Raw genomic sequence first — 24,782 nt, forward strand, 5'->3', positions numbered from 1 at the left:
ACTCACCTCTTCATTTATGGATGTTGCAATCAAGGCATAGGCTTCACTTTTCTTGTTTTCCCAAATGGCAAGCTCCTTGTCTGAAGTGGGCTTTTCTGGTGCATTGTCTCCTTCACCTTCACAAACTCCTTTCCACAACTCATTGAAAATCAACGTGTGTTTTATCTTCGTGGACCACTCATGATAGTTCTCTTTGCCAGATAGAACTACTCCCACAATGGAGATGAGTGAATGCATAAAAAAAATCATTTGTTTTTGGTTTCCAAAATAATTACAGCCTTATTTCGCTACCTTGATAAGGTAAGAAATTGGTTTAACATATAAAAAACACAGCTTTTAATATAGGCATATATAACATGTGACCACTCTTCAATATAATATGACACCACTCCTTAATATACTGTGGCATATCTATTTCATTCAACGCACTTCATATATTATATGCCCATTATATATGGCTCAACATATAGATTTTTTTTAATGCATGAAACATAACCAACACATAAAGGGTTCTTCACTCTAATCCACTTAACATATGTGAGCACCGCACGCACTAATATATGACTATTCACCATTAAAAGACAACATACGTTCCATCACACTTCACCATTAAAAATACCATTCGGTTTTCATATCAATACATCATTCCAAAAAACATATTCAACACATCCACAAAAAAACTTCAACATAGGGCAGAACGCACATCATTGCATGGTAATGTTGACATACCAAACAAATTCACGTCAAGTTCACTGCATCCGGCTTGACACCACGGGTGCACAGTCATGATTTCAATCAACTTTTCGACCAATTTGTAGGAGTTTCCACTAGCGTTAAGTCATAGTCTTGACAATCCACAACAAATCGACCATTTGACACAAAGAATAGGTTCGTCTTTCAATTTATGCACCAAACCTCACGTGTATGACCAGGGTACCTTGATCCACGCTCACCGCACCAGCAAAGGATTCGAATATACATACCATGACTTCCGCATACAACGCAACACCATTCGCGACATTCAACGGTTCAACATGGTCTCAACATTCAACATTAAAACACTCACATAGTTTCTAGAGTTTACAATTTCATCGCACAAAGATGAGTACGAGCCAACACAATGCAGGAATGACCAACATACCAGGAGTTCAACGCAACGTTCACAAATAATCTCAACGCATTACAAGAGTAAATTAGCGCATGCCACAGTCAATGAACAAGCTTGAAATTAACGCCCAACTCAAACTCACAGGGATAGAGGACAAAAATGACCATAGGGACAATACCACACAGAATAATGGCATTATATAGGAGTTACAAGGCAAAAAATGCTAAAAGTGGGGGTTGGCTCTGATACCATGTCAAGCCAGGAGTAACTCCACATATTGAATTGTTATTTTGCATTAAGATAGAACATGCATATATACATAGAGAGTAGACTATTGAGTTTCATCTCCCAATGTCTCTCCGTCTTCCAATTCCCTTTATTTTACTATTTACACTATTTACATGGATTTACCTAATCCTAAAGATTAGATGTCAACAAATGTCAAAGTTACATCTAACTACACGTTGGTAGCTTGAGCAGTTTTAGGAAGACTTCCTACACAATTCTTGATTTTGCTGGTTGTTGAGGTTGAGCAACTTTATTTAAATATGTTTGCATGATATGGGGAGTAAATGATAACTTGGGATTATTCTTTTATTAAAACAATTACTTGCCATTTTAAGTATCATGGTATTAAAATAGGAAGATTTATTTTAGAAAGTTTGTATCATTAACCATGAATAAATGCTTCTAATTCAAGTAGAAATCACCAATAGGTAATAAGCATTTTGGAAAGCTCTTGTTTTGTGTGGTCCATATTTGAGTAATGTTTCTTGTTTGGATGTTTGTTTATTGTTCTTTAAATAAGCTTATTTTTCTTGTCTTTACTTTAGTCTCACCTTGTAGTAAAAGTTCATGAAATGACTAAGGTTGGAAATAATTTAGGCAAAACTCCAGTGCTTAAATGGTAAGCTTCAGTAATTGATTTATTAATGACTCGAAGGCTTTCCATTTGTGATTTGTAGAAATTGAGGGAGTGAAAGGAAATTTGAAAAAATGGGGAAACATATAGATTAAGTTAGGCTCAATCTTTTAATTCAACATTCATGAGCTAGAAAGTGGAAATTATGATTTTGTCATGACTTTGGATGCCTTCGTGTATTGTGTATTCCTGTATTTCAAATTTACCCTCTAACATACAATGTTTGCCAATTCTTGGTTAAACGACAAAATCCTTCTATTTATGCATTATGAGAAACAGTTAATACATAGTAAGGGAAAACAACTTGTTTGTGATTGCTCTGTTTCACTTTCTAATCAATTAGAAACTTTGAATGCTGAGTCATTCCATTAGACATCTTGGGGACCAATGTTAAGGATTTTAATCCAGATACAAAAGATTTGAAACTTCCATGAGTATTTTTGTACAAGGGCCCTGGTAGCAACACCGGGCTCTTGAGAATTAGCAAGTTTTCAAATGATTTCTTGGAAACAGTTGTGGTGTTGCCACAATTTGAGTTTTGAGATATAAGAATCTATGAACAAGCAAGAGGCTATACAGGAAAAGGGAAAAATTGTTCTAAGTTGTGCAATTCAGTAGAAAACTGGAAATGAGATGAAGGCAACTAAGAGGCAACAATCATTTCTATAATGGGAAGAGGTTTGGAAAGTTTGGCTATTGTAGAGTATTTTCTTGGTTTTCTTTCCTACTGCTTATTGAAGTTCCTCATTGTTCACCAATGAAAGTTCCTTTAGTGACTTAAAAGACACATCACTTTTATTTATTCTGAAAGTATTGCATGAATATATTATTTCAATATCTTGGAAGAGGCTACTCTTACAACTTAAATGCTTAAGATTTTTTTTGTCAATTGGTGCAAGTTGTAATAGACCGATGTTGATAATTGTCCTATCTTTGTTTTTTCTTATTTATACACTGATTGTTTTTTGAAAATTGTCTTTTCATTATTTCTAGGTTGCAAGATGTTGTCCATAGTGAAAAGCGGCTCTATTTAGTTTTCGAGTATTTGGACTTGGACCTCAAGAAGCATATGGATTCTTGCCCTGAGCTAGCAAAGGATCCTCGTCTAATCAAAGTAGGTGAGATCTTTCCTCCTTTTTCTTCGAAGTAGTATGGCTTCCCGATGAAGATCCATTGATAAGTCATTGTTAACAATTAGATATGATTGAAATAAGTGTTTTTGCATTTGATTGCTTCAACCATTCTAAAAAGGACTCAAGGTTTTGCTTTTATTTGATAACTATAAACCATTGTATTATGAATGCCTTGAGCCAAAAAGATTTATAACGCTTTAACATATTACAGGTTAATACATATATCCTCTTTGCATATCTTAGTTTTGTGCTTTGCAAGTTTTGAAGAGCCATTATTTCTTTCCCATTTACTTCAATTGGAGTTTGTACTTTTCTACAAATCCCTTCCCTTCCTCTCAAGGAATTGAGAAATGTTTTCAAACCATGAAAGAATAATTTATTTAACAAGTCAAAACAAGTTACACATAAAGGGAATATCTCATAATTAAATCCTTCTGAAACAACTTCATTTAAAAGGGAAAATGGAAAAGATTCAAAGGAATGGCATTGACATAAAAAATCATTCAAATGTCTCATTTACATGTTCTTCCAGCTGCATTTATCTGATGAGACATTCAATTGGGGTTTGTATCTTTTCATGAAGCCCATCACTTTCTCTCAAGATTATTGGGTTGGACTGGAGAAAAATGTTGCTACACTGTGAGAGAATAATTTATATAACAAGTCACAGAATGGGAACATCAACATTTCATAATTAAAATCTTATGGAACATCATCTTTTACAAGGGAATATTGAGAAGATTCAATTGCATCATTTGAATCTTCATCCAGTGGCATGCTATACTGATGAGACATCTAGTGGACAAGTATTATTGTTGTACATAGTGCACATATAGTATTTCATATGCATTACATCTGTTGGCCAAGCTTGTCTATAGGTCTGATGCTTAATATATTATGGCCTTTAATTTTTCTATTTGTTTACATCAACCAATCTAAAGTTTGACTTGATTTTTCTATTTCTTCACATCAATTAATCTAAATTTTTTGACTTGAACATTGATTATATTTAAAAACAATGTTTTCCCCTAATTTAATTATAAAATATTGACCTTCACAATTTAACTTTAACATATCCTTGCCGTTGCGTTTAATTTGGCACCTTTAACCTTAGATGACTTAAAGGAAAATTCTTTCTCTGGGCCAAGTAACAACATGTTCCCAAAACGTTTCTTCCTAACCTAAAAGTTGGATCCTTGTGCATGCTTTCTCCATATCCTTCCATAGGCCTTCTGATACCTGCCTCCTTCAATTGATCATATAATACCTCCACATGAATTTCAATCCCTTCTCTTGTTTTTGCTTGAGTGGTATGATTACCGATCTAGATCGTTGTCAGGATTTTTATTCCAGGTACCTGGAAAGCTTTTATGGCAAAATATCTTTATCTTGGGTCACAAGGCTTAAGGCTTCCACTCCTTGGAGACCAGGGTTGTATACCTCTTGTTATCCAACCAATAGGCATTGAATTGAAGGGTGTAGGGGGCTTCCATACATTATAATCCATTTGTAGAATGATAGGGAAGTGATGAGATGCTCCTTCTACCCCTACCCGGAATCTTTACCTTCCTAAACCAATCAAAAGGTTGTTAATGAACAAGAGCCTATCTAGGTGGCTAGCCACAACCTGCCTTCCTAATCTCTCATTTCCTGCAAGTGAATCTCTTATTCCTGCAAGTGAGTTTGAGCTTAGTGGGTTTTGCATCGACCAATCCTTTCTCCTCAAACAGATGAGTGAGAAAGTGAGTAAAAAGCCCTGCAAAAGCATCAATGCTACCCTGTTGGCCCCAAATTTCACTTCTTTTCAATACCTTAAACATGTTTTCTTTGCACACCACTTCCTGGGAAGGGAAAGGCCTGCCTTGAAAGAACATTTAGCCAATGTTCTTTCCTTTTGTGGCCAAGACCATGACAATTGACAAAATTTATGTTGCGATTGAGATCTTAATTTTATTTTCTAAATTGCAAACTATGGTTGAGTTCAATTTTTGAGTTTGTAAGAGGAATTCCACACAATTTCTAATCCCCTAAACCTTCTCTTTGCACTGGAAGCTACAAACTGCCGACCATGCAATGGTGCCAAGAGTCTTTTGCATGAATATTACATTTGGCTTATACTCTTGAACATGTTAATTGTAAGGGGGTTCCTTTTTTGGGGTATCTCCATACACCTTTGGCCATCATTTCTTCCTTTTTTGGGAGGCCATCTCTACTCCAAGGGCCTCTTTTATGGACTGCTGCCTTCTTGACTGAAGTTCCTCATCTATTTTTTACTTTGCCAATTGTAAATACTACTTCCTTCCGTGACTAGACTTCGCCTGCCCACCTCCAAAATCTTGTACCAAACCCCCTCCCATATTATCCTTGCCATTAGGCTCCTGCCTTTGGCTTCTAGATCCAAGATGACAATGTTTGTAACGGTTTCCTATATTAATACCATCCACTCTTGAGCTCTATTCAAAGGAAGAAATTTTCTGAGTCCTTTCCACGACCACCTTTCAGTTATTGGTTTTTTTTTGTTTCCCTAGCAGGGGAATGAGGCTCCTTTAGCTCAACTTGGTCCCCATCAATTACTGGGCATTGTTGTTTAGTTCAATGGGAGATGTAGCTACTGCTGTCTCAATCCAAGGCATATGAGCCTCCTCCATTTCCCAATCTTTGTAAGTTCGTCATACATCCTTGAAGACTCCAGTTCTTGAATTTCATAAAGATAGTATGTTGGTGCGTTTGATATCTCCTTCCCTTTTTGAGTCATTTTCTCTGCATAATCAGATCCAATTCCAATTGAAGCTCCCTAATTTCCTCAGTTTTTAATAACTTGCCTGTTTGACTCTAGCAAGGTCCCTTGTGCCTCCTGTGGTTTCATATATATCATCCCTTGCTTTACAAACTGCATTCTTTGGATTCTTCCCTTCCTCTTCATGTGTTCCTTGTGGATCTTGGTCCTGTAGGTTCTACACCCTAAAGGATTTGAACAAACTCCTGTCATATCTTGCAGGACTGAGTATGAAGTGCATATAATCCAAGAAGACGTCCTCTGTTTTCTTAGGGCATGCATGCTTTAGATGCTTGTATTGCTGGCATCATCTGCAAAGGAATGTTTGCATAGGTTGGTGTCTGTTTGAAAGTTTGCCCTTCTACCTCTATTGATTCCACCTGAAAGACAATCTCCTATATCTAAATCTACCAGAATCTTGGTCATGGAGGTATTCTCCATCCTCTTGGTTCTCTCATTCCTAACAAATAATATGCCAATTCTATCTCTGATGGCCCCATAAACATCTCCATCCTAGATCTCTAAAGTTATGTTGGGTAATTCAATCCATATAGGTGATTTATGTTCTCTTTCCTTCGAGGATCAAAGCAGGGAGTCCATTTGTTCAAAGGGAACACATAATGACCATCCCTAAGTGTGACTTTATCTACTTCTAAAAATGAAAGTAATTTGGTCTCTTGCTTCTAGAGAGAAGGTTGGTGAATAGCCCAATTTCCTCTTTCACGCTTTTTCCACTCATTGTGTTGAAGTTCTTTGCGATTTTCCTTGGAGTCTTATCATCTGAGCAATCAAAGATTATAGGAAGGCTTTCTCATTTATAATATTCAGGATTTATGGATAGCTTCATCCTTTCCTTCCCATGATGAAACAGGTGGCCCTTTCTTGGTTCCGTTTTCCCTAATCCTCTCCTCCATTGAGATGATTTTCCTTCCTCTTGATAGACTTAACTTCGATTCACCAGGCTTAGTTTGTCACCTAACACATCTTTGTTCCCATCTTCAACCCCTCAGTGTCTGTTTGTCTAATTTCATCGAAAACTACACTACTAGCATTTGCAATGAAAGCTGAAAGATTCAAAGAGTTTTGTGAGAGCCTTTCCCACCTCTAATAGTTTGTTTAGATAGTTGAGGTCTTTGACTTGCTCTGTCTATGAATGTGATTCCAAAACCCTCTTTGCCTTTGAATTGTTGTCCTTTTGATAAAACCCTGCTAGCTGAACCTTGAGAAGGAGACTGAAGCCTCTCATTGCTCAATATTGTGATTGTCTTCTCATGAATGGCGTCTTCCTGAACTGTGGTCCTTTGTGACTGGGCATTCCCTGCCATGATGATCCCCTCTGCAGAGTCTTTACTTGTGGAAGGTCCCAAAGGTAATCCACCTTCTGGATTGAGCATGCCTCTTCATTGAATCAGCCCCATGCCAACTCTCTATCTTATCCCCAATTCAGTCCTGCCAGACACCAATGGGATCTCTGTTCCCATAAGTCGCCCCTTCATATTCGAACATGAAAAACCATCACCAATGTCTAGTTTTGTATCAGAACAAATAATCCTTCCTTTCAAGTTTTTATCTTCAATATAGCAGTTCCCCTTTCCACTCCATTCTTCAAATACTTCTTTCTGCGATGGAAAGATGTAACCCTCACACAGATTCTCCAAGTGATCTTGTGAGAAATCCACTAGTTCCTTCTCTTCCATCCCTAGTGATAGGTTGATTACTTGAATGATTAATTCCAGTATCATGTTTTCAGTAAAATACATGTTAGGCGAGTGAATTTTCAATACATATGACAAGCATTTTTGTTGCACATCTATGCATAAAATAACATGGTTTATCATTATCCTTTCCTGATTAAATGATTTGGACAATTAGTTAAAATTGTTAAAACTAATGAAGAAAACATGGTTATATAAACGACAATTCAAATATGGAGAAACTTATTTTTTTACAGACTGTCCTTACTGCATACATAAATTTTTACAGATTCATGCGCTTATCATAGATTTGAAGATGCTGGATGCTGGCTTTTCTTTCATTGTGATTCTGAGAGAAGGAACTCTATTGTTGCATTTTTCCTTTTTGTGATTGCTATTGCAGTTCTGATAGACTAACAGACATTTTTTTCTTTTGTGTGAAGTGACACTCATGAATTACTGCATATGTCGGTTGATCTGGTCTTTCATATTTAACTAATTTCAGTGAACCTCTTGCAATAATTTTTCAAGCAATGCTGTTAAAAATGCTATAGTTTCACTCTTTCTCTTCATTTGGCTTTCTTGATTTATTGTTACTGTCTTGTTTGGGATCTAGGTTCTCTAGACCACTATAGCACTAATTTCATAACAAACTTAAAGGAAGGTTAAAATTCTGACAGATTTGATTTTACCTTGTAGACATTTCTGTATCAGATTCTGCGTGGCATTGCCTATTGTCATTCGCATCGAGTTCTTCATCGTGATCTGAAGCCGCAAAATTTGCTTATTGACCGCAAAACCAACGCCTTGAAACTTGCTGACTTTGGACTTGCCAGGGCATTTGGAATTCCAGTGAGGACCTTTACTCATGAGGTAAATTCAGTTCTTCAGCTAGAGAGAGGTTTGTCTGTACATTTGGAATTTGTATCAATAAATGGAATTTGTATGTTAAACCTTCAGCATCTCCCTGAAGAATAATTTTAATGTGTTTTCCCCCAGGTGGTTACATTGTGGTATCGTGCACCAGAGATCTTACTTGGTTCCCGACATTATTCGACTCCTGTTGATGTTTGGTCTGTTGGATGTATCTTTGCTGAAATGGTTAATCAGCGACCACTTTTCCCAGGAGACTCAGAGATTGATGAGCTCTTTAAGATATTTAGGTAGCTTTAGACGATTTCATATGCTTTTTGCTTCAATAGCTTTATTTTGCTTCTTAGAAATTCAGCACATTCTCAATATGTATGCTGCTTTTAAGACACATTGGAAGTTATTCTTCAATGACTAGGTTTGTCTTGTAATGTGTTCCAAGAGTGCTGGGGACGCCAAATGAAGAAACATGGCCAGGAGTCACCTCTCTGCCTGACTTCAAGTCAGCCTTCCCAAAGTGGCCAGCCAAGGTATTTCTTTATTCCATGTACTGTTGTGGAAAGGTTTCCAATGCAACCATCAATATTGACACCTTCATTGCTTTTCCATGTCTTTGGCTGTAGGCCTAGGTGTACCAATGTCCATGCACGTTATAAGGTGTAATTTACCTATGTAGTTTTACTGTATTTGGGCATCCTTAGAAAACAATTTTTTTGTTGAATCTTTTACTACTAATTCTGTTATGTTCTAGATTCCACTCGAGGGGTGAGTTAAGTTATAACCTGAAGTTCAAGAAGTTGCATCCCTCAGATGAACAAGAAATGAGTCATATATGGATGTAGAGGATCATTAAAATATGCCAGATAAATAAAATGATCTCTATGGTATAAGCACAATGGTGTAGCATCAACATTGTAATATAAAGCATGTTATTGGTCACATGTATTGTTTACCATGAGCCTGCTTAGTTAGTTGTAAATTAGAACACATGTGAAATTGGTGTGTAACGTCCCCAGCCTCTTGCTGGGCAACGCTACCACATCCACAACACTTAAAACACGTGATTTCTCCATGGAAGCGAAAACCATAACCATGCCCTGAACATTCTGGAAAAGGGAAAATTTCTGGTTAACATGAATGCATTCCAATTGATTGAATATTATTATTTAACTTACATGGACTTGAAATAATTAATCATACAACAAAATTAGCAGTTAATTTATGCACGTTTGAGCACATTAACATCAAACCCTAACTAAGGTTCACAGATGGATTCATACAGATTGATGCCTCTCATTATATTCAATTAATGCAACGTATGCCCACTTTAGGATTTACAATCAAACATACGAATGCATATGAAGTTACAGACAAACGCATAAACATAGACACTACATAGAATTCAACATAAATTCAGTAATTAATATGGCACATAGAATGGAACACTTATCTTGTAAAAAATAGTCTGAGTGGCTATGGGCCCTCCATGTTCCGCCTTGCAAGAGATCACGTGGTTTATGGATTTCAACTACAGGTCACACCTGAGGCATGGCTATAATTCCATAGGCAAGGGTAAACTAGAAATAATTGTACCTCCACGACCAAGGTGACAACCCAACTGTCATGTTGCTCTAGGGCTCCAACCACCCTCTAGGCCATCCACTGCCAAGGTGCCAACCCAACAGTCATGTTTCTTTAGGGCTATTCAGGCACCTTCCAGGCCACAAAGCGAAACAACTTACATTTGGTATCAGAATCCAATCTCAGGGCTCTCCAACTGGTTGCTCAGGACCAAAAGTCCAAACTATCCTTTGAACAGTCATCAAAATCGTAGTATTCATCCTCCTAATAATCAGGATGCCTCTAGGCAAGTCTGTGTCTGTGCATACACACACACACACACACTTGCCCAGAGGCATCCTGATTATGAGGAGAATGAATATTATGATTCTGATGACTGTTTAGAGGATAGTTTGGACTTTTGGTCCTGAGCAACCAATTGGTGAGCCTTGTGTGTGTGTATACTGCCCATCATTGCATGGCCTTTCTCGGCCATGTGGCACACGGAAGCCATGTGGGCCCTAGGTGTCCCTATGACCACCACTTGCCATCCAACATCTCTTTGCTTGTCACAATGGAGTTGCATTACCCCCAATACTCTTTTCCGTGGAGTGGGCTTCACAGCCAACCTATTTTATATTACTTTATTATAAAAATAAGCACATCAGTTGCATCGTATTTATAATCCTGGCCCTCTTGCCACATAAACAAAAATCGACATCTATGTGTAGGCATGCTAGCTCCAAAATATAAAACATATATACATTTGCACATATAGGCCCGCAAAATGACTCCGATTCACTAGCCTAATATCAAGGTACACATATTTACATCATAAACTGGTAGGGGTATTAAAGGTGTGACAAAAGGCCAGGTTGCTGTTATGATTTTTCAATCTATTGGATTAAAAAATAGAATAACTTGAGCTGGTAAGATATATTGGATAAATGTCAAAGTAATTGCATGTAAAGTTGACAATGGCTAGGGACCATCAGAGAAAGCGAGGTAAAATGTGGATAAGTGATTTCATATAAGAATGGATTGTCTCGATGCATGTGAGAAAAATGTCTCTACCTATGTGTATAGATTTGCAGTGTGATGCAAGTTTGAGGAAATTGAAGAAAAGAACAAGTGATTGTGACTAGGACATGGGGATGCTATCTCCATGCAAGGATCCAACTACGAAAGGCTTGCTACAAAAGATGAAGGGTATGAACATAGCCCCAATCGGAAGATATCAACCCAATATTACATACATGGGCTGAATGGGATTTTGGCATATTTACCACAGAAGTAAGTTGCCAAGGTATGTGGTTTTTAGAATGGGTGTGGTTGCGAGCTATGGGACATGGTTCGGGTTCAAATTTGAGTTCAACAACAATTAACTTTGATTTGAATTCGAATCGTTTGATAAGGTTTGAATGAGGTTCACCATTAAATTCATGTATATATATTATAATCTTTAAAATAAAACATAAATTAACATATATTTTATTAATAATAATAATATATATATATATATTTATATTAATATTAAAAAGATAATGTAATAATATTTTACTATATAATATAATATATAATTTTATGTTCATATGGAGAATTTAAGCGATAAATTTTATATTTATATAATATTATATAGATGTAATTATAATGTTGGGGTTCTTCAAGGGTGTGTGTGTATCAATGATGCTGAAATCAGCTATGGGATAAAATCAGCAAGGGTCCAAAAAATGAAAAAATCATAAAAATTGAGAAAATTTCTGTAAAAATTGGTAAAAGTCTGCAAAATAAAAAGTACAAAAAAGTGACATTAGGCGATTTTTTGGACTGAGTTGTGGTTTTTAGGATTTTATTGTGATTCTATCTTTATTTTTACAATTTTCCCCCTTTTTTGGTTGATAAAATCGCCGCTTGTCAATAATCACAATGTGGCAATGTTATTGTGATGTATAACTGTTGCAAACATTACGATATTATTGTGGTTTTCCATTTTTTCTCGTGGCAATGATAATATATTTCGAAAATATTGTGATCTTTTCGATCACGAATGTCTCAAAATACTCTCTTAGGTGTCGTAACGTTCTCGTGAGATGATCGAAAATATTGCCTTATCGCGATATTTTTCTATTTTTTTGCATTTGTTTATATTTTGCAATATTTTCTTTTCCTATCTCTCGGTGATTTTTTTGCCGACACGATGTCTGCAAAATTTGTGTGTGTGTGTGTGTGTGTATGCATAAGTGAAATTTTTGTAAATCAACAATGTTCATAATGTCCTTTCCAAATCAAAACTCTAGAGGACCTGTTCTAGAGTAACCACATGAATAGAAAGATGATCTTAAGAAACACACTTAGATTCATCTTGATGTCAAGGCTTGATAATGTTACCACTGTTACTTCATGAGGATCACCTAGAATAGGATCACGTTACAACCATCGGGGAGAAAGTGGAGGACAAAGAGCTTGTGAATGTGTCATTGAATGGTTTTTGCAAGTCATATGAATCATTTTTCAAAGGAATTTGCACGTAGGAGAAACTTCCCAATTGGGAGAGGCTTTAGTACCAACATAGATCCATCTTAAATACGGATCTAACATGAGCCGAGGGGGATCCAATTTCTTCATGTGCAAATTTTTTTATTGAGTCAACATTATTTAAATGTTTTGTATAGTTATTTATTTATTTATTTTTTTAATTTTTAGATTTTTAATTTTTAGATTTTTTATTTTGGCCGACATGAGCAAAATTTCAACTTTGATGATGGACATACACCATTACACATCATACTGGGCTGCAGAATGAGCCTCTCGGCTCAATGATTGCATCCAAGAAGAGATTTGATAGTATTCTAAAGCAAACATGTAGGGAGATGGAGAGGAGAACCTGGCCCTGGTCAGTATGTCAAAGAAGGACAGAGGGAAGGGTTCCAAAAGTAAGGGAGATGTTTAAAGCTCTAGTGGACCCATTCTAGAGTGACACCATGAACATGAAGATGATCTTAAGTGTTGACACCTAATCCGAAACGGATGGGTGAACTGGACAGTCATCTAGAAGATGAACTGATCCGTTTTTATTCTTGTATATAAACATGAGTTACCTAATGAATAATATCACTCAGTTTTCTCTCTTGTTCAATGTGGAGTTACCCTGGCCTGACATGGTATCAGAGCACAGGTCCCAAAATAGGTTGTAACTCTTGCCCTGAGCACTGTGCTGCTCTGTCCTGCGCTGCTCTGCCTCTGCCTGGCGCAGAAAGAATCAATGCCTGGCCATGCCTGAACGTTTCATTCTCTGCGCATCCTGACTGTGTGAAATTCCGTTTTTTCCATACGCCCAGGTCTTGCTGCTGTTTTGTCTACTAAGGGCGAAGAAAGCGTAATGTGTCCCTTTTGAAACCGTGAGTTTGCGGAGGAATTTTGTTTCTGTCGTTGGCGCTTACAGTCATTAGAATTCCTACATCACCTCCATCTACAATCTTCTCTCTTTTCGCTTTGATTACACAATAGTTCACCCATTCTAACGCTCCTTGAGGACGCTTTGCCTGGACTTCGTATTCGGTCATGGCAGCCATGTCTGCGGTCTCTAAAATACCCACCACCGTTTTTTTTTCAAATCTCAATTGAGTGTTGCTGCAAGACCTGTGGAAGACCGAGATTGAGAGGGGCTGCAATGGAGAAGGATTCGCATTGCAGAAGAGGACTGTATAAGAGCTGTGGAGCTCGCTTACCAAACGGGTGCTCGAGACAGTAACGGTTGGGGTGAGACCTGAACAAGTGATATTGAAATTTATATTTTACACCATTTTAAAGCCGCCATCTCATTTGGTGCGTCTGCCAGGGGAGATTGTGTTGTGTTATATGTTATGCGTTGAATGTCTTTTAAGGTCGTGACCTGGTGCATTTTAAACTGCTACATGTGTTTGAACTGTATGTGACTTCAAAGACTATGTATGGTGCGTTTGAGATTTTGCTGTCCGTGGCCTGTATGGTGCGTTTGAGATTTTGCTGTCCGTTGGTGCGTTTGAGATTTTGAGATTTTTGCGTTTGAGATAAACTGTCTATTCTCCTTCTGCAAAAGGAGAATTCGTTGCCCAGGTGCGCTGTCGGTTATCGTGTGAAGTCGAAGAGCCAGCACTTCCACTGGTTTGTAACATTGTTCTCGTTGGAGGACAAGAAGCGGCTACCTTGGGGGTTGCAAAGTACGACAGTTGGGTGGTGAAAAGGAGAGATGGTGAACATGTTTCCATATTCTGCGTTCGAAGGTGAAAGAATTCATGTTTCGATTTTTTTGTGAGAGCATTGACATCAAGCTCCTACATAGTTTGTTAATCTGACTTGTAGTGCATTTAAAAGGTTGATGTAATATGTAATATTTTATGGGCATTTACTACATTTTGAAGTGATACTTAATATTTGTAATACTGGATGCTTTTGGAGGGATTTAAAGAAATAAATTTGGAGAAAATATGTTGCAGCTTGAAGTATTGAGGCATTTATTGGAAGAGATTTGAAATTTTTAAGAATGCCCTTTTGAGTACAGTTTCACTCATAGTTGCAGGAAGCGCCCCCCCCCCCCCCCCCGGATCCTAGGCCGGAAGCGTGCTCCGTACGGAAGCGTTCAGGAAGCGCCCCCGGAAGCGCGATTCCGAAAATTCCGAAGCGCGATTCATCTTTTTTAAAGCGCTTCCTGGTTTTTAGGAAGCGTGGGCCCCGAAGCGCCGAATTAGCAGCATACATGCATTCCATCAAAGTAAGAAATACACAGAGCCATAACGAAATAATAAGCAGATGCTGGCATTTCCAGTTAGCAGAAAAAGTTTGATATACTATTATTCCAGCCATATCAACGGAGAGAGACTATTTCGCAAAACAGAGACAAGAATACACAACAAGAGTATTACCACTAGAAAACCACATTCACAAGAGCACACGCAGCAGGCAGTGTTTATGGAATCGTCTGCTTCGGGGTTTTCTTATAATAAATAAAAGAATTCTGGGAGCTGCTTTCTGCTTCCCAAAGCACGGAAGCTTTTTGGATAATCGCGCTTTGATGCTGAAATTAAGGGGATCATATCCTATTATACAACGGAAATTTTCTTAACATTGCTCTCTGGAAAAAACTAAATTCTTGCTTTTTCCATATTTATTTACATAAAAATTATTATAAATGTGTTTATTTGGAATGTGTGAATATATTACCATTAAAAGCACTGACACTTTTATACCAAAATCATAATCGTGCTTTGCCACTGAACTTGAGGGGATCGTATCCTATCATACAACGGAAATTTTCTAAACATTGCTCTCTCGAAAAAGCTTAAAAAAACTATATTCTTCTTTTTCTCCCTATTTATTTACATAAAAATTAGTATCAATGTATTTATTTCGAATAAACTAAATTCTTCTTTTTTCCATATTTATCTACATAAAATTTGTTATAAATGTGTTTATTTGGAATGTGCGAATATATTATTTTAATAAAATTTATTTTTATGTTGAATAAATGTGTATATTTTGGAATAAATTTTTCAAATTTTCAATTTAATTATTAAAAATTATTAACCTGATAATAAGATAAATTATTAACGGGATAATAAGATATAATTTTGATAAAATATTGTAAATCTTGATTTATGCAAAAATATGCATGTTTTCATGTCTTCTACAATTAATTTGGTATTTGGGATGTTCGTTTTGAGTATAAATGCAAAAAAATATAAAAAAATATATATATATATAGCAGACGCTTCCGCGGACGCTTCGCTTCCTAGATTTTTGGAAAATGACGCTTCCGCGCTCCCGCTTCCGCTTCCGCGCTTCCGTTTCGCTCTCGCTTCGTGCAACATTGGTTTCACTGTATATCAGCAGAATATTTTTTTATCAGCAGAAGTTTTTTTTTACAAAATGCATTCAATCATTTCTATGGTAGGAATAGTTCTCACTGGCAAGGAGAACTATTCAGAATGGTTTCGGATGGTAAAACACACCCTCATCTACAATGAGCTGTGGAAAGGAGTGTGTGTCGGAGAAGAAGACAAAGACCCTGTGCAGCCTACATCAGATAAAGAACTTGTCATCTGGGAAAACAAGAATAACAAAGCCTATGCATTGATCGCAACATCTGTAAATGAAGAAGTAAGTCGTCATATTTCATCCTATTCCACTGCCTTTGAAGCTTTACAAAAGCTGAAAGAACTCTATGATTCACACTCTGCACTTGAAGTTGTTCAGCTCATGATTAAACTCTTCACTCTTGAACTGAAAAATAATGACCCCCTTGCTCTTGCATCTGAAATAAAGTCTATAATGCATGATATTAAATCCACTAAGGTTGAGCTGGATATCTCTCTTATTGCCTTTCTCAAAGCACTCTATCCTACCTACTCTAATTATCTTGAGTCTTTACAAGCAAATGGAAATCTTAAAGACATAACCTTTGAGTCTCTTGTGAAAAAGTTTGCTGAAAGAGAGAAAGCCTTTGGAAAGAAAACAGTCCCTGAATCTTCTGAAGAGACTGTTTGCCTTGCTCATAAAGAAAAGCATCCTGCTCAAGATTCTACAAGAGGAAGAGGTGGACGAAGAGGAAGAGGAAAATACTTCAGAGGCAGGGGGGGCAGACATTCTCAAGCAGAAAAGGAAGATCTGCATTGCATTCGCTGCAAACGAAATGGATCACATGATGCTTCTACATGCAAGCTACCATGGGACAAAGTTGAGCAGAGAAGAAATCAGCAGAAAGGTAAAACTGATGACACAGACAAAGGTAAAGCACCTGAATCCGCTCACTATATTGAGGCACAATGTAACATTGGAGTAAATGAAGATTTGTTTAATGCTTCACTTGCTTCTTCAAAAAATGACTGGTTGCTTGATTCAGGAGCAACCTGTCATATGACTCATAGGAAAGATTTCTTTGAAGATTTCACTGACAATGTTGATGGAGCAATATACTTTGCAGATCAGTCAAAAATCAAGCCATCAGGGCTTGGCACAATCAGGCTTAAACTGCCTGGTCTTCTAGACTTTCTTCTGGATCATGTTCTATATCTCCCACAGCGCAAGAGAAACTTGCTGTCCCTGGTCCACATCCGCCAGCAAGGTCACTCCATTCACATGTTTGATGGCAAGCTTGAGGTAAGAAAGGCATCTGACCACTCACTTGTCATGAGGGGTATAGAAGAAGAAAGACTTCTTAAACTGCAAGGAACCTATGCTCATGCACAACATTTCTCATATATTTCTCATCATGAAGAAGGTGCACTTCCATCAAGTTTATTATGGCATGCTAGATTTGGACATTTAAACTATGATAGTCTCCGCTTGTTGAAGAAAAATGGTGTTGCTGGTTTGCCTACAATTCCTAGAAAACATAAACAATGTGATGCTTGCATTCTAGGAAAGCATAGCAAACAGTCTTTTCATGATTCACATTCAAGAGCACATAGGAAGCTTGAACTTATTCATTCAGATTTATGTGGTCCAATGCCTGTTCCTTCTGCAAATGGAAATAAATATATCATGACATTTATTGATGATTACACCAGAATGTGTTGGGTTTATTTTTTGAAGAACAAATCTGATGCTTTTCAAACATTCAAGAATTTTCATAAATGGATTGAAAATGATGCACAATCTCATATTGGGTCTATTTGCATTGATAATGGAAAAGAATATACATCAAATGAATTTGAACACTATCTTCGCCAACATGGGATTAAACATCAAACAACTGTGCCTTATAATCCTCAACAGAATGGTGTAGCTGAAAGAATGAACAGAACAATTTTGAATATGGTACGATCCATGCTTTTCTTCAAAAATGTAAAGACAATGTTTTGGGCTGATGCTGTTCTATGTGCTGCATATATAAAGAATAGATGTCCATCTAGTGCTATAAGAAACAAGACTCCTTATGAATTGTGGTATGGACATGTTCCTTCGGTAAAACATCTCAGGATTTTTGGTTCCACCTGTTATGCTTTAATACCAAAGGTACATAGAAACAAACTTGGTGCTAGAAGTCGTAAGTGTATCTTCCTGGGGTATTCAAACACATCTAAAGCATACCGCCTCTATGATGAAGTAAATAAAAAGTTTGTTTTATCTAGAGATGTCATTTTTCTTGAATCATCCAAATCTGACAGTGTTGTTGAGCGGCAACTTGATCGCTTGGATAGATTCACAAAACCGAAATCATTTCAAGAGTTTGATAATCAGATTCCACATCTTGAAGGGGGGATTCCTATACTAGATCAACATGTGGAATCTTCTTCTGAAGAACAATTTCCCCTGCATGACACTCCAACAACGGATGATGCTTTAAGTGATGTAATTGATAGAATTGGGAGACTTAATCTTGATTCAGTCCCAACTCAATCAACAGAACAGCCTGGACCATCTCAGAAAGGTCCCCCAAAGTGGCTGACAAAGACACTTGAAAGTGTTCATCCTGATGAAATTGGAAAAACAGGAACCAGAAATACAAACCAACAAGATGGAGGTGATGTAGATAACTCTAATTCACCTGTTGATATGGATGTTACTTATGATTGTGAATTGAACTTGTCTACAGATTTTGAACCAACTTCCTTTAAAGAAGCTACTTCTCACGATGAATGGAAAGAAGCGATGCAGAAGGAGTATGATGCCCTCATAAAGAATGGCACTTGGAAGCTGGTTGATTCTCCATTTGGAACCAAACCTATTGGCTGCAAGTGGGTCTACAAGAACAAGTACAAAGCTGATGGCTCACTTGACAAGCACAAAGCTAGGCTTGTGGCAAAAGGTTTTGCACAGAAGGAAGGGGTCGATTATGAGGAAACTTTTGCTCCCACAGCAAAATGGGCCACCATCCGGACACTCTTTGCACTAGCTGCTCAGAACGGTTGGAAAGTCCATCAAATGGATGTAAAAACTGCATTCTTGAATGGAGATTTAAAAGAGAATGTTTTTATGTCCCAGCCTGAAGGATTTGCTATGAAAGGACATGAACACAAAGTATGCAAACTTGTGAAGTCCTTGTATGGCCTCAAACAAGCACCACGAGCCTGGTATGAAAAACTAACTGAGCATCTTCTGAAACTCAACTTCAAACATTTTGATCTTGATGATGCAACTTTATTTGTCAAGAAAATTGGCAAAACAATTGTATATCTTGTGGTATATGTAGATGATCTTTTAATGACAGGGAACAATGAAAGCTATATTGCATCCATAAAGAAAGAATTAGGAAAATTTTTTGAAATGACTGATTTGGGCTATGTTCATTATTATCTTGGCATTGAAGTAACCCAACATCCAAAGTCCATATTTCTTTCTCAAAAGAAATACATTGGAGATTTGTTAAACCGATTTGGCATGACAGAGTGCAATCCCCTTTCTACTCCAATGGAACAAAACTTGAAGCTCACATCTATTGAAGGAAAGGAGTTTGAGGATGCAACAAAGTATAGATAGCTTGTAGGAAGTCTCATCTACCTCACTACTACCAGACCAGACATTTCATTTGCTGTTGGAATCCTCTCCAGGTTTATGCAAAAGCCTTGTGAGGGACATTGGTCTGCTGCAAAAAGAGTTCTAAGGTACTTGAAGGGAACTCAAGACCTTGGAATCAAGTATACACAGGTGGACGTCTTCAACTTGATTGGATACTCTGATTCAGACTTCGATGGAGACAAAGAAACTGGGGTATCTACTTCAGGATATGCTATGAGTCTTGGATCAGGAGTTGTCTCCTGGAGATCACGCAAACAATCAGTACCAACAGATTCCACAACAGAAGCAGAATACGTGGTAGCAGCTAAAGCAACGAAAGAAATTGTGTGGCTCAGGAAAATTCTTGAAGATTTGCAAATAAAACAAATACAATCTACTCCACTCATGATTGATAACACATCTGCAATAAAGTTGGCCAAGAATCCAAAGTTCCATGATCGTACTAAGCACATCAATACTAAATATCATCCGATCCGACATCATGTTGAGGCCAAAACAATCCATCTCCGTCATTGTTCCACAAACGAGCAAATTGCAGACATCTTCACCAAAGCGCTTGGAAGAGAAAAGCTTGAAAGATTCAGAACGATGCTTGGACTCACCAACATCCCTTCAGATTAAGGGGGGGAATGTTGACACCTAATCCGAAATGGATGGGTGAACTGGACAGTCATCTAGAAGATGAACTGATCCGTTTTTATTCTTGTATATAAACATGAGTTACCTAATGAATAATATCACTCAGTTTTCTCTCTTGTTCAATGTGGAGTTACCCTGGCCTGACATTAAGAAATAGGCTCAGGTCCATGAAGATGTCAAGGTTTAATAATGTTCCCTGTTACTTCATGAGGATCACCCAAACACTGGATCAACTTGCAACCATTGGGGAGAAAGTGAAGGACATATAACTCATGAATGTGGCATTGAATGGTTTTCCAAAGTCATTGGGAACCATTTGTCAAAATCTACACCCGGGAGAAACTTCCTAATTAGGAGAGGCTTTGGGATGATCGCATCCAAGAAGAGACTTGAGAGGAGTCTAATGCCAATAGGTAGGGAGATGGATAGGGAACCTAGCTCTGGTCAATATGGCCAAGAAGGGCAAAGGGAAGGGTTTCAAAGGTAATATGCTTCACAGCGTCTGAAGAAGGGGAAAAGGAAGTCACAAAAGACGACAACATGGTTGAACTCAATGAGTTTATAGTGAAGCTCGAGAAGGACTTCTCATTTGTCTCTTGTTTATATACCAACACCATTGCAAGGAATTCTTGGTACTTGGATAGTGGTCCATCAAACCATATGATAGAGGCATGAGAGCTATTTAGAAATTTAGCAAAGAGAGACTCAAATTTACATGTGGAGCTTGGTAATGATGCCAAGTATGCAGTGAAGGGGGTTGGAGCCATAAAGTTTAAGCTGGGATGAGGAGGAACATTAGAAGCCAATGGCATGCTGTTTGTACTAGGATTGAAGAAGAACTTACTCTATATCTCAGTGACAGAGGATATGAGGTCATGTTCATGAATGGGCAAGTGCTCATTTGTTTAGAGGAGTCCAGCTAAGACACACAACAATGGTCATTGGGGTTAGAGAGAGCAACTTGTACATGTGGACATGAAAACTTGTTTGGGTGTTGATACATGAAAATGACAACTTGTGTGAGCTATGACATAGGAAGATGAGACACTTGCACTATAGGAAGATTGTCATTGTTCTTATAGAGTTCAACATTGAGAAGTAGAAAAGGGTGTGCACTTGGTAAGAATGCCAAGTTTGTTTTTTGAGCAGTGAGAGTAGGTCCAAGGGGATATTGGATATCATTCACTTAGATGTATGTGGGTCAATGTCAATGGCATCGATATTGGAAGCAATATATTATGTCACATTCATTGATGACCAATCTAGGAAAAGTTGGATCTTCTTTATGAAGACTAGGGATGAGGTCTTTAGTCAATTTTGGGAGTTCAAGGCCTAGGTGGAGTAGCATATAGGTAAGAGGATCAATGTCTTGAGGTTAGACAATGGAGGAGAGTACGACTCTAATGACTTTAAAGATTTCTACAAAGAGATAGGTATTAAGAGGGAGATAAGTATGGGATGACTATCTCATACAACCCTCAACAAAATGGGTATGTAAAGAGAAAGAATTGGTCCATCATTGGTTTTGCTAAGGCTATGCCACATGACTAGTTATTTCCTATGTTTCTTTGGATAGAGGCGTGTAACACAACAATGTATGTGTAGAACATAAGTCCTCACAATATATTGGTTGAGAAGAATCTCGTAGAGGCATTTACAAGGGTGAAGCTAAAGATATAACACTTGCGCATCTTTGGTTGTCTAGTATACATCCATGTTCCTACAGAGAAAAGGATGAAGCTAGAACCTTCAAGACAGAAGGGGATTTTTATTGTGTACAATGAGACCTCAAAAGCTTACAAGATTTTCTTACCAGCGCAAACGAAGACGATTGTGAGCAAGGTTGTTAGATTCAAGGAGAATTGGCATCCAGGAAGCCTCATGAGTTGCTACAAACAATGATAGAGGACCTAGGTAGAGCAACATGCACATGCTTCTAGTTTTGGGAGTCAACCTTCAAATGGGGAGGTGTTAGTAGCACCTACTAAATTTGTTAGGAGACCTAGGTGGTTTGAGTAGACATTGAGGGATGCTCAAGAGCATGTGGAGGCTTCTAGGATCACATTCAAGTAGAGTAGGCCTTTGAAGAAGTTTCCAAACTATATGGCATTGATGAGTAGAGTCCTTGAAGAGGCAATAGACCAAGAGGTTTGGAGGAAATCCCCATGGTAGAAGATGATTAATGGGACATTGTTCCAAAACTAGAGGGACAACCAGTTCTAGATAGCTCTTTAGAAAGTACATTATTCGCTAAGAGGGAGTGTTGATTGTCGCTAGTGCGGGTATTGCTGCACAAGCTTGAGTGTTTAGGCGCGTGGAAGTTACCTAATATATCCTTAACCTTAGTAGTTGCTTTAGTTATTAAAGTAATCCTTTTTTATAAGATAAGGTGAGTTAATCTAATGAAATGCAAAGGTTATTTGCATTAGTGAATTAGATGAATCTCAATCGTTGATCTCAAGTGATGTTGAGATCTAATCTCAATCGTCAATCACTTTGGAGATTAGGGTTGTGGTTTCAGTCAATAATTCAAACTTATAAAAGGAAGGCTAGACTAAGGGAGAAGACACACAAGACACAATGATATTGAAATTTCAATGATTGAATGGACAAGGACTTCCATTCAAGTGTGTAGGGTTTGGGGAATGTGTTAGTGGCAACGGGGGAGATTCAGATCAACCAACAAGATTTCTTTAGGTTTTGATCAACTCACTTAGTTCCAGGCTCTTGTTGTAGTATTTTGCCTAGTGGGCTATTATCATAGGAAGGGAGCGCCCTTGTAATTTCTAAATTTAATGAATGAAGGATTGGGGTTGGGAATTAATTAACTAGGTGTTGAGGTCAAGGAAATTTAACTTCATGCTCACACTAGAGGTGTTGTGGGTCTAGTCTCTATGAATTTAAGCCCTAGGGCTGATATGAAGGATTAGTATACAACAATAGACAAAGGATTTCATCAATACTTAAACCCAAAACACTAGGCAGCCCAAGAGAAAAGATACCAAACATATGGCAACAAGTTCTAGCCTTACAACACACTTTTCCAAGCATAAAGAAGATATGAAAATGATTTTAATACAACATGTTTTTATGGCAGAAAATTTGCTCCCTTTCTTCCAATTTTGTGTTATTCACTTGCAATTTCAGTTTTAAAATATGACAATTCCAGCTCTCAAATATGTCAATTACGAATGAAAAAGTGCTGGAAATTACACAACTAGGAAGGCAATAAAAGATGGAAATAAAATCTGCAATTCCATAAGTATTGAATAGTTGGAAACTTCATATATGTATACATGTAAAAAAATGCGGTACATGTAACCCATGGGGTGTAGACCAATTGGCTTGAGTGGGGCTTAAACTTTAGTCTCCAATAGGTCTTAGGTTCAAGCCTCATGGGGAGGTGTTGAGATGGAAGCCACTTTGGGTGAATTAAACTATCTCAAGGGGTGTCCAAGCTCGAACGAGCTTTACACAATCTTGGTGATAGCATCCCATTTGGGTAGATTGTTTTTCCATCCAATATATGAGGTGGCCTCAACCTAGGCTCAACCTAGCTACAAAAAGAGAATGTAGTACATGTATATACCACTATATCACAAAGTTGTTACCATCTTTCAAACTCTCCAAAACCTCTCAAAAACCCAAGCTAGGCAAACCACGAAAACCCAAAACGCCACAAAAGATCTCCAACAAGCAAGCAAGCATCAACATCGGCAAGTTCTCCCTAGTTTTATCAACAAGTGTTTATCAAACAAGCTATTCACACTAGTTTAATTTCCTTCCTTAGGGTTTGCAAATCCTAGCCATGTTGCACCACAAGTACATGGTAAGACAACTCTAGTACTAGCCTTGACATCTACATGTCCATCCTAGGGATGTTTCCCTAGCCTTACATCCCAAAACAATAAGATTCCAAAACCAAGCAAGGTGTTAGCTCCACTCTCCATTTCTTCTTCTAAGGTAGAAACCCTAGTTCTATATCAAGAGCTGTAACAACCATTGTCATTTTCAATATCATGTTCTTCTCTAGGGTTTACATGTATAGCAAAACCCTTTGTCATCACAAGCAAAAGCCCTAGCATCACATAGGAGCAATCTCTCTAAGAGCATGCAAGACATCTCTCTTTGCCATTATCTTTTTGTAGGGTTTCCTCATGAAGCTTAGCATGTAGCTCCCAAGGCTTCTTCATGAACCCAAATGTCTCCAAGACATGTATAAAGAAGAATGCAATGATGATAATGAGTACAAGAACTCTAGTAGGTTTTTTCTAGCGGGTTGAGATTTTCTAGGTTTTGTTGTTGTATAAAATTTTGTAATTCCCCATGGGCCATTTTTCATATAAGGAAGCTCTCAGTTATTCTGAGAAATAAAATGAAGAATAAATTGTAGGTTTTATAATTTTCTGTTGTGTGATTGATTTTCTACCTGTGCTTCAGTTGCAAATTTTATTGTTAAATACTAGTGTATTTTTACTTGACAATTCAGAAAATATGTCATTGGGCTAAACATTTTTTTTGGGTATAAATTGCTTAGGATATAAATCAGATTTGGTATTCATGCATTTAACACTGGTGCTATTGA

General features: G+C 37.6%; 1 protein-coding gene across 3 annotated transcripts in view; it reads left to right on the forward strand.

Annotated features, from left to right (window-relative positions):
• Positions 1-24,782, forward strand: part of LOC149190684 (cell division control protein 2 homolog A) — a 49,994-nt gene that overhangs the window by 6,540 nt on the left and 18,672 nt on the right. For 2 of the 3 annotated variants that reach the window (XM_089412238.1, XM_089412241.1), the window contains exons 4-7: positions 3,024-3,144; positions 8,333-8,506; positions 8,633-8,796; positions 8,946-9,033. In XM_089412238.1, the coding sequence (XP_089268364.1) occupies positions 3,024-3,144; positions 8,333-8,506; positions 8,633-8,796; positions 8,946-9,033 (547 nt within the window). The remainder of the gene's footprint in view (positions 1-3,023; positions 3,145-8,332; positions 8,507-8,632; positions 8,797-8,945; positions 9,034-24,782) is intronic. The other variant, XM_089412239.1, reaches the window with a different exon arrangement.

Source organism: Pinus tabuliformis, chromosome 3_1 (genome assembly GCF_031772625.1).
Source record: "Pinus tabuliformis cultivar Carrire ecotype Pingquan chromosome 3_1, CPIR1, whole genome shotgun sequence".
Taxonomy (NCBI): Eukaryota; Viridiplantae; Streptophyta; class Pinopsida; order Pinales; family Pinaceae; genus Pinus; species Pinus tabuliformis.